The 10,101-nt window shown below is 42.9% G+C and overlaps 1 protein-coding gene across 1 annotated transcript; it reads right to left on the bottom strand.

The window, feature by feature from the left end:
- Positions 1 to 4,894: 4,894 nt before the first annotated feature.
- On the bottom strand, positions 4,895 to 6,317 carry smim8 (small integral membrane protein 8). Its single transcript, XM_056295005.1, has 2 exons — positions 6,018 to 6,317; positions 4,895 to 5,167 (listed from the first exon to the last, which is right to left on the bottom strand). The coding sequence occupies exons 1-2, from the start codon at positions 6,144 to 6,146 to the stop codon at positions 5,009 to 5,011; spliced, it is 288 nt and encodes a 95-aa protein (XP_056150980.1). The 5' UTR covers positions 6,147 to 6,317; the 3' UTR covers positions 4,895 to 5,008.
- Between the last annotated feature and the right edge of the window lie 3,784 nt (positions 6,318 to 10,101).

Here is a 10,101-nt window from a genome sequence, read left to right as displayed (position 1 = left end):
GTGAGGCGACAGCGCTAACCACTGGGCCTTTTTATTGTCTTGTTTTAAACAATGTGTGTCTGCTTGAGTTCTTTATTTTTCAGTCTGGTTTGCCATTAGGTCTCTGGGTGAACAGAGTATTGTGTGCGTTTATTTTATTTTTGTACTCTTCCCCTCAACCGGTACAAGCAGTATGTATCATTCTGTGGTGTTATGCAGTGTTCCACTGGTGCCAAAACTGCCACGCTGGCCTGAAAGTATGTAGAACTGTGATAAATTCATTGTCAACCCCATTTATTATTTTTTTGTCAGCCTAAATCTGTGTGACGTGTGCTTTGCATGAATAATTTAGTGCACCATTGCATTCTGCCTTTTGTGGGTGTTTATGTTCTTTTTAACATTTGGCGCAATGAAAACATGGCATTGTCTTAAGGGGGAGTAGGTGGGAAATGAGAACCTTTTTATGCAAGTGAAGTTATGAGGGACTTCTCGGTCAAGACAGATTGTGAAAAGACGGAGTTTGAAGTAAAAAAAAAAAGGACTTTATCCCATCACCTTCTCAGAATGAACTGGAACAGTGTGGACTTTATAATGCAATATTTCACCTAAACCATAATATTAATGTATATTCTGTTTTTTATAATAAATATTTTAAATCTTTTTTACGTTTGTGGTTCTTTTGAAGACCTGGTTGGATGTTGCAGCTTACAATTACCACTCATCCAGCCCCTGACTATTCTCAACTGTGGTGATGGAGGTACACAATCGCCACATGAGCTGGAAGTAAAGTTAGCAATTTCTGAATGACTAAACGTGTGGCACTTTGAGCAACCTACTCGTTACGTTCTGCCTCTGTTTAAATGCATGCAAAAATGTCACACTGAACTGAATTGTACAGTTAAGTGGAATATAAACATTCCCTCTGTATAGGTAAAAAGGGATTCACTTAGCTTCTGGTATTAAGTTCAATGGCCATTTAGGATGATCAAACTTATATGGAGCATATAAAATTTTAAAAAGCATTGTATACACTGTTTTTCCTCCTATGAGCTACTTCATACTTTTTAGAGAAATATACCCTCATTAGCCTCATACCAACTGCAAATCTACTACTACTACTTTCGGCTGCTCCCGTTAGGAGTCGCCCCAGTGGTTCATCCGTTTCTGCATCTTCCTCTGTCATACCAACCACCTGCATGTCTTCCCTTCATCACATCCATAAACCTCCTCTTTGGCATTCCTCTTTTCTTCTTCCCTGGCAGCTCCATATTCAGCATCTTTCTCCCAGTATGCCCAGCATCTCTCCTCCACACATGTCCAAACCATCTCAATCTTGCCTCTCTTGCTTTGTCTCCAAACCATCCAACCTGAGCTGTCCCTCTAATATACTTGTTCCTAATCCTGTCCTCCTTCGTCACTTCCAATGAAAATCTTAGCATCTTCAACTCTGCCACCTCCAGCTCCACCTCCTGTCTTTTCGTCAGCACCACTGTCTCCAAACCATATAACATAGCTGGTCTAACAACCACCTTGTAAACCTTCCCTTTAACTGTTGCTGGTACCCTTCTGTCGCAAATCACTCCTGACACTCTTTTCCACCCACTCCACCCTGCCTGCACTCTCTTCTTCACCTCTCTTCTGCACTCCCCATTACTTTGGACAGTTGACTCAAAGTATGTAAACTCATATGCCTTCTTCACCTCTACTCCTTGCATCCTCACCATTCCACTGTCCTCCCTCTCATTCACACATATGTATTCCGTCTTGCTCCTACTGACTTTCATTCTTCTTCTCTCCAGTGCATACATCCACCTCTCCAGGCTCTCCTCAACCTGCACCCTACTCTGGCTACAGATCATAATGTCATCCGCGAACATCATAGTCCACGGAGACTCCTGCCTGATCTCGGTCGTCAACCTGTCCATCACCATTGTAAACAAGAAAGGGCTCGGAGCCGATCCTTGATGTAATCCCACCTCCACCTTGAACCCATCTGTCATTCCAACCGCACACCTCACCACTGTCACACTTCCCTCATACATATCCTGCACCACTCCTACATAGTACTTCTCTGCCACTCCCGACTTCCTCATACAATACCACTCCTACACTCTTGCCACCCTGTCACATGCTTTCTCTAAATCCACAAAGACACAGTGTAATCCCTCCTGGCCTCCTCTATACTTCTCCATCAACATTCTCATAGCAAATGCCCCATCTGTAGTGCTCTTTCCTGGCATGAAACCACACTGCTGCTCACTAATAGTGCTGCAACTAACGACTATTTTGATAGTCGACTAGTCACCGATTACTGAAACGATTAATCGACTAGTCAGACAATGAATCGCACAAAACAATAGCTCATGTCACTGACCATCATGCTTAGTATTGACTCGGTGAGGGCAGTCGCCTGCTGCGGTGTACACGTCTGCTTCTTTTGCATAAAGCCGTCCATGGTACCTTTACTCTTCTTCGGAGTCCGACTGCATAAATTTGATTAAAAAAGACTTGTCAGGCAAAAGGGGGACATTACTGTAGTGATATGTGGTAGCAGAACTTTACAATTACTCTTTTAAACTCTTAGAATCCTGCACGCAGGTATAGACGGAGTTGCATTGGCTTTATGTTAATGCTAAAAGCCGAGACAACTCCGTCTATACACAGCTAGCTATCTTACCCAGGCGCGTCCGCATCGTCCAGATGTCCAGCGTGCCTCCGCTTCACATTTTCGTGCATTACTGAGGCGCTGTCATGATAAGCACGGTCCACCTCTCAAATCTTGCAGGTAATCCTTTACTTTGCCAAGTTGAGGGGGAAATGCTCCCAGACTTTAGATGTTTTAGGACGCCACGGCGTTGCGTTGGCCGCCGCCATTTTGCTGTTTTGCTGCTCTGTCCGGACGCGTCAGCTTTCGTTCCCGGTCGCTTTTGCGCATGCGCAACTCCCGGAGCGCTGGGAAGGAAGTGAGATCACAGCGACTTTCTTCGCCGGCTCCGGGGAAACCACGTTTGGTTCAGTCCCGGTGCGTGACGTACATGCGCGATGACGCAACCGACGAATTGTCGACAATTAATTCGTTGGCAACTAATTTTGTCGACTACGCCGATTAATCCTTACACCCCTACCCACTAATCGTCACCTCTCCTCCTCTTAACCTAGCTTCTATTACTCTTTCCCATCTCTTCATGCTGTGGCTGATCCACTTTATACCCCTGTGGTTGCAGTTCTGCACATCGCCCTTATTCTTGAGTACGCTTCTTCTCCACCCCTCAGGCATCCTCTCATTTTCCAAGATCGTCTCAAACAATCTAGTTAAAAACTTCACTGCCATCTCTCCTAAACACCTCCATGCCTCCACGGGTATGTCATCTCGACCAACCGCATCGTCCAACCTTCTCTCTCTTTTTCTTCATCAACCCCTCAAAGTACCCCTTCCGCCTTCTCAACACACTCTCCTCGCTTGTCAGCTGATTTCCATCTGTATCCTTCACCACCCTAACCTGCTGCCTATCCTTCCCAGCTCGGCCCCTCTGTCTAACCATTCGGTACAAGTCCCTTTCTGCTTCCTTAGTGTCCAACCTCTCATACAACTCACCCTACGCCTTTTCCTTTGCCACCTCTATCTTCGCTTTACGCTGCATCTCCTTGTACTCCTGCCTGCTTTCTTCATCTCTCTGACTAGCCCACTTCTCCTTTGCCAACCCCTTTCTCTGTATACTTCACTGTACTTCTTCATTCCACCATCAAGTCTCCTTGTCTTCCTCTGTCCCGATGACACACCAGGTACCTTCTAGCTGTCTCCCTCACTATTTCTGCAGTGGTTGCCCAGCCATCTGGCAACTCTTCGCTACCACCCAATGCCTGTCTTAACCTATAGACCTCCTCAACCCCTATAACCCATCCCGGAATCTGCGGTCCACAGACACGGGCCTGCTTTCCATCCCCCACACCAGCCTGCGGACTTGGGGATGGAGCCTTTAGTGTGGCAGCCCCCACCCTTTGGAACGCTATTCCAGCAGAGACCCGCAACGCTGCTTCTTTGGACAATTTTAAAAGTCTACTGAAAACCTACCGTTTTACTAAGGCCTATGGTCAGTAGTCTTTTGATCTTTGTTTTAATCTCCTTTTTTTGTTTTTTTTTGTTATCTAGTGCAAAGCATCCTTGGGTTTCTTGAAAGGCGCTATACAAAACTAAGTTGTTGTTGTTAACTCCTCCCTGAACTCCATACAACAGTCTTCCTTCTTCAACTTCCACCATTTGACCCTTGGCTCTGCCTTCACTCTCTTCCTCTTCTTGATGTCCAAATTCATCCTACAGACCACCATCCCGTCATCACCTTGCTGTCTCCAATCCCCTTCAGGGCCTGCCTCCTGCATAAGAAACAGTCCACCTTCTTCCACTCTTATTCGTCACCCTGTGTTCCTCCCTCTTCTTGAAATAGTTAGTCAATCACAAAAGTCCTTAATTGCTTGTACTCAATGATAGTAGTACCTCATCTCTATTACAATGTGTCCTTGTTTCTAATTTAAAATGTTGTTTATAACCTTTATGACGGAAAATCCCAACATGTCCAGTTCCTAATATATGAAAATGTATTTTGCCGTATGTAATTAGTGATGTTATGCTCATAATAGCTGAGAAACTAGGTTTGAAAAGATGACAGATATTTGGCCTCACCCAATAATTCTCCATCAATATTATTTCAGTAGACATTGATAAAGACAGTTTGGCTTAAAAGACTAGTGCCAACATTGATTGTTCAGTGACTTTTAACATGATTTGCTCTCACTTGTTAAATTATGAGACTGAGAATTTTTCCCTGATCCTGCATCGAACCTGTAATGCAATACAAATTGATAAGAGAACAACTGCGGGATATTCACAGGCAAAGTTACTAACAAAATTACTAACAACATATTAGCCAGGACTGAGTTTGGTAGAGTTCATTTGGGTTTTAATTTACAGTCTTTACATACTCAACCAAAGAAGTCACAGAATGTTTCTATCCGCAAGCACATTAACTTCATGTCAGTCCCATTTTGAAGTCTTTCTTCTCATGTATCTCTCCCCGTCACTGTCAACAGCCTCATAAAGCTGCTGATCGTTTTCTTTTATCGCGTGCAGGTATCCCAGGTATCCGACGCATAAGGTGATCGTTACCAGTCCAAACGCCATTACTGGTTTGTTCTGTAAAACAATAGTGTCCAAGTTAGATTTAAACATTTCAGATGACATTACCTTTTGACCTAATAAATCAGACATAGACAACCCCGCGCCATGGAGTGGCAAAAGTATGCAAGCTTTTTCTCCTAAACAGTCACTAATCACCAGGTGACAGATTAGCACAGTGATACTCATGTGCCATGGGGGACCATGTGAAGGCAGGTTTTCATTCCAGCACTACACTGGTAGATTTCAATAATTAAAGGATAATAATAATTATTTATTTTTTTACAATCTGGGTCTTATTTTCATAGTTTCTGCTATTGTGCTTATCAGTTATAAAATCATTTTATTCACTGGCTTCCTTTTGAAGCCAGACAGCATATTAGATGGGAAATGATACCACGGGGATTACGCACCTCCAAAAGCCACCATAAAAGCTCAGAATAGCTGCCTAAATAGATGCTCTTATGTACTTATGGCCATTACTATCAAGTATCTGAATGAGGAAGAAAATAAACTCCATGAGGCCCTGGATGACAATTAAGTGTTTTTGTAAGAAAACGCTGTAGATAATATAGCCATACAAAACAGAAATTACAGAGCATTGAAGTGACAGACTATGAAAACCAGCTCAAACAAATAAAAAGGGGTTATATGCGTTCAAGTCTTTTTTTTCCCTTCTTTTTGATGGGCCCAATTTGCCTTACATCGTATCCTTCCCATGTTTACTACTGCGCATGCGTACACTGTGATGTCGCTCCTGAGACGCTATACCGTTCAGCCCTAGCGTTAACCCAGCCCTGAACCAGTGGGTTTGGTCGTGTGATGGTACCAAATCCCTGCTTTTTGGATCGTTTTGTAAACCTCTTACCGGTTTTATGAAGAGTTCGGGGTTGACAGCCCGGAATAGTGTGGTGGTCTGCGCACCTCTCAGGCCAGGGGTTTTGTAGCCTTGTTGACTCGGAGCCTCCTTACCGCCGCCGGAGTCGCCAGACGACATGTTAAATAATAATAATAATATGAATAATATGAATAATAATGAAAAATAAACCAAAGAAGTTTGATTAGCCGTGCGAGAAAGATGTCCGGACGGTTAACATTTCAACTTCTACGGACTATTTTGCGCAGGGCGCAGCCATATTATAAAGTCATCACAACCAACGACTGCGTGTGAAAGTTGACTGGTTTGATATCTGAAATGCCACAGCGACGCCTGACGGCAGGAAGCGGAAGTACATCTGTGGAAATTGTGACGGATTTTTTTTTTGGTTTACTTTCTTCTTCTTTAAATCGGTGGTTCCCAAACGTGTTCATGTCGTGGCACACTTGTGGAGATACTATTTGATCGAGGACGCACCAAATATACACTACCGTTCAAAAGTTTGGGGTCACATTGAAATGTCCATATTTTTGAAGGAAAAGCACTGTACTTTTCAATGAAGATAACTTTAAACTAGTCTTAACTTTAAAGAAATACACTCTATACATTGCTAATGTGGTAAATGACTATTCTAGCTGCAAATGTCTGGTTTTTGGTGCAATATCTACATAGGTGTATAGAGGCCCATTTCAAGCAACTATCACTCCACTGTTCTAATGGTACAATGTGTTTGCTCATTGGCTCAGAAGGCTAATTGATGATTAGAAAACCCTTGTGCAATCATGTTCACACATCTGAAAACAGTTTAGCTCGTTAGAGAAGCTACAAAACTGACCTTCCTTTGAGCAGATTGAGTTTCTGGAGCATCACATTTGTGGGGTCAATTAAACGCTCAAAATGGCCAGAAAAAGAGAACTTTCATCTGAAACTCGACAGTCTATTCTTGTTCTTAGAAATGAAGGCTATTCCATGCGAGAAATTGCTAAGAAATTGAAGATTTCCTACAACAGTGTGTACTACTCCCTTCAGAGGACAGCACAAACAGGCTCTAACCAGAGTAGAAAAAGAAGTGGGAGGCCGCGTTGCACAACTGAGCAAGAAGATAAGTACATTAGAGTCTCTAGTTTGAGAAACGGACGCCTCACAGGTCCCCAACTGGCATCTTCATTAAATAGTACCCGCAAAACACCAGTGTCAACATCTACAGTGAAGAGGCGGCTGCGGGATTCTGGGCTTCAGGGCAGAGTGGCAAAGAAAAAGCCATATCTGAGACTGACCAATAAAAGAAAAAGATTAAGATGGGCAAAAGAACACAGACATTGGACAGAGGAAGACTGGAAAAAAGTGTTATGGACGAATGAATCCAAGTTTGAGGTGTTTGGATCACAAAGAAGAACGTTTGTGAGACGCAGAACAAATGGAAAGATGCTGGAAGAATGCCTGACGCCATCTGTTAAGCATGGTGGAGGTAATGTGATGGTCTGGGGTTGCTTTGGTGCTGGTAAGGTGGGAGATTTGTACAGGGTAAAAGGGATTCTGAATAAGGAAGGCTATCACTCCATTTTGCAACGCCATGCCATACCCAGTGGACAGCGCTTGATTGGAGCCAATTTCATCCTACAACAGGACAATGACCCTAAACACACCTCCAAATTGTGCAAGAACTATTTAGAGCAGCAGCAGGCAGCTGGTATTCTATCGGTAATGGAGTGGCCAGCGCAGTCACCAGATCTGAACCCCATTGAGCTGTTGTGGGAGCAGCTTGACCGTATGGTACGCAAGAAGTGCCCATCCAACCAATCCAACTTGTGGGAGCTGCTTCTGGAAGCGTGGGGTGCAATTTCTCCAGATTACCTCAACAAATTAACAGCTAGAATGCCAAAGGTCTGCAATGCTGTAATTGCTGCAAATGGAGGATTCTTTGACGAAAGCAAAGTTTGATGTAAAAAAAATCTTATTTCAAATAAAAATCATTATTTCTAACCTTGTCAATGTCTTGACTCTATTTTCTATTCATTTCACAACATATGGTGGTGAATAAGTGTGACTTTTCATGGAAAACACAAAATTGTTTGGGTGACCCCAAACTTTTGAACGGTAGTGTATATATTTTTTTACAGTAATCAATAAACTTGCATTACTTGTAAAAAAGCGATAAAGTCTTGTTTTTAAAAAAATATTATTAGTATAAGAAAAACCTGTCTGCCATGGTGACGGGCAGGTGACCTGAAATTATTATACATACTTTTTTCTTACTTAAAGTTTTGAATGCAGGACTTTTACTTGCAGTGGAGTACTTTCACTGTGTTGTATTAGTACTTTTATTGAAGTAAAGAGACATCATTACACTGTTTGTGCAGATCTGTTCCTTAATATATGATCTACATCTGTTTAATATATCTGTTAAAACAGTACTCCATAAAATAAGTGTACATTCAAACTGACTGTATTGTGTATGCCCAGTATATTGACTCTCCTGGTCACCTCACATCTACTCATGGAAGTGCTCCAGGTACTTTGGGCAGAGATTCATCTCCTTGTTAGCAAAATCATCAGCCAACCTAGGTAGCATGTGTAAAAAGTAGAAATTCTGCAGCTGTTGCACATGTGCATCTGATTTATGATGCTTGTTTTTCGTTCCCTTTTGTATCTGTCCAAGTCAGAGAGTACTGCTGGCGTCGTGTGTGGCTGCCGCTTCTCCCTCTCGTAGCCCCCCTTCCCATCCACCCCTGTATGTCTGTGTTATGTTTATCTGTCGTCTTGTTTTGCCCGGTTATTGTAAAGCGACTTTTGAGTATTAGAAAAGCGCTATATAAGATTTATTTATTATTATTATTATTATCTGCATAGTTTTTGTCAAATGGAATTTCCACTTCTATGTCCTCACTTGGTGTCCAGATTGTTGTGACTTTGATGTGGTGTATTGGATCGAGCACTCGGTGCTCGATTGTGTTGGACTGTTACCACTACTGAGTTCTGTAATACACTGGTCTAGCCTGGAGTGTGTGATGTCTCCGTCAGTAAAGATCAGACTTGTGCCGCATCCTCGAATTATACCGTAAATCCCACTTCTGACACCTCGGTGCTCGATCCAATACACCACACAGATGACCAGCTTGAAGCTCTGTACGCCCAGACACATCATGGTCAGTTGGGTCTGAAAGAAAGAATATGAAAGCACGTTGCTATAAAATTCTGATCAGTATGAGTTTACAATACAATGTCCAATACTTCTAATTATACAGCCAATAATCTGTTTTCTTGAAGAAAAAAAAAGTTATTCACCTAGAGGTAGTATCCATCCTTTCCATTGGGATGAATCAGGTACTGTCCATCACCCAAGCGTTTGATGTCACCATTTGGCTGACTCAGAAATTCAGCCAGAGACATGGAACTCTTGAAGGGGCACTTCATCTCAAGGAGTTGTGTTGAATCAAGGATCCCATCAGGGCTGGCTCGCAACGAAGGATGGTCAGGGTGCACCACCAGGCCTCTCTTCTTCACAGTATGTTCTCTGCTCTCCATGAGTGCGATGACATTGACCTAATTTTCTTTGCCATGCTGTGTTGCTGTATCGCCAGTCAAGGTTGGGTACAAATGCTCATTCAGAATTTTTTTGGATTTGTGGTGTTTGGTTTGGGGACTCGTTTTACTGTGCTGGCTGTTAGATGCAACTTTCTAGCATCATGACATAACTCTAAAGCACTATGGATCATGGTTTCTTCCATCAATGTAGCCGACTGTTCAGGGAATAATTTGATGTAGGCCTCATAAAACATTTTGCGCTTCCTGCAGGTTAGTGTTGTGTTGTGTTCCGTATGACAGAGTATGGTAGTTTGCGCTGAATCATGTTGGCTTTGGCCTGCCTCGCTGCTGTCTACATCTGCTCTGTAGCTTAGCTGAAGAAGACCGTTTGACTAGAGGTGAAATAGTAGGGCCATTACCGAGGAATTACTGTGGTTTATGAACTCTGCATGGTGCTTAAAAAGTTGGGGGGAGGTTGAGGAATCTTCCACTGAATTTCTTATGGGCCTGGCTGGATATGCGTGGTGTGGTTGGTGGTGTTTAAAGTGGA

This window comes from Lampris incognitus, chromosome 15 (genome assembly GCF_029633865.1).
Source record: "Lampris incognitus isolate fLamInc1 chromosome 15, fLamInc1.hap2, whole genome shotgun sequence".
NCBI lineage: Eukaryota > Metazoa > Chordata > Actinopteri > Lampriformes > Lampridae > Lampris > Lampris incognitus.
The sequence above is the reverse complement of the archived record's forward strand: the minus strand, read 5'-3'. Positions and strand labels throughout refer to the sequence as shown.

What these genes read in the sequence shown, in the direction of transcription:
- smim8 (XM_056295005.1), bottom strand. Translation starts at nt 6,146, where the DNA reads ATGTCGTCTGGCGACTCCGGCGGCGGTAAGGAGGCTCCGAGTCAACAA. An exon ending in CCGAACTCTTCATAAAACCG is followed by an intron (nt 5,168 to 6,017) that starts GTAAGAGGTTTA and finishes ATTGTTTTACAG; the next exon opens with AACAAACCAGTAATGGCGTT.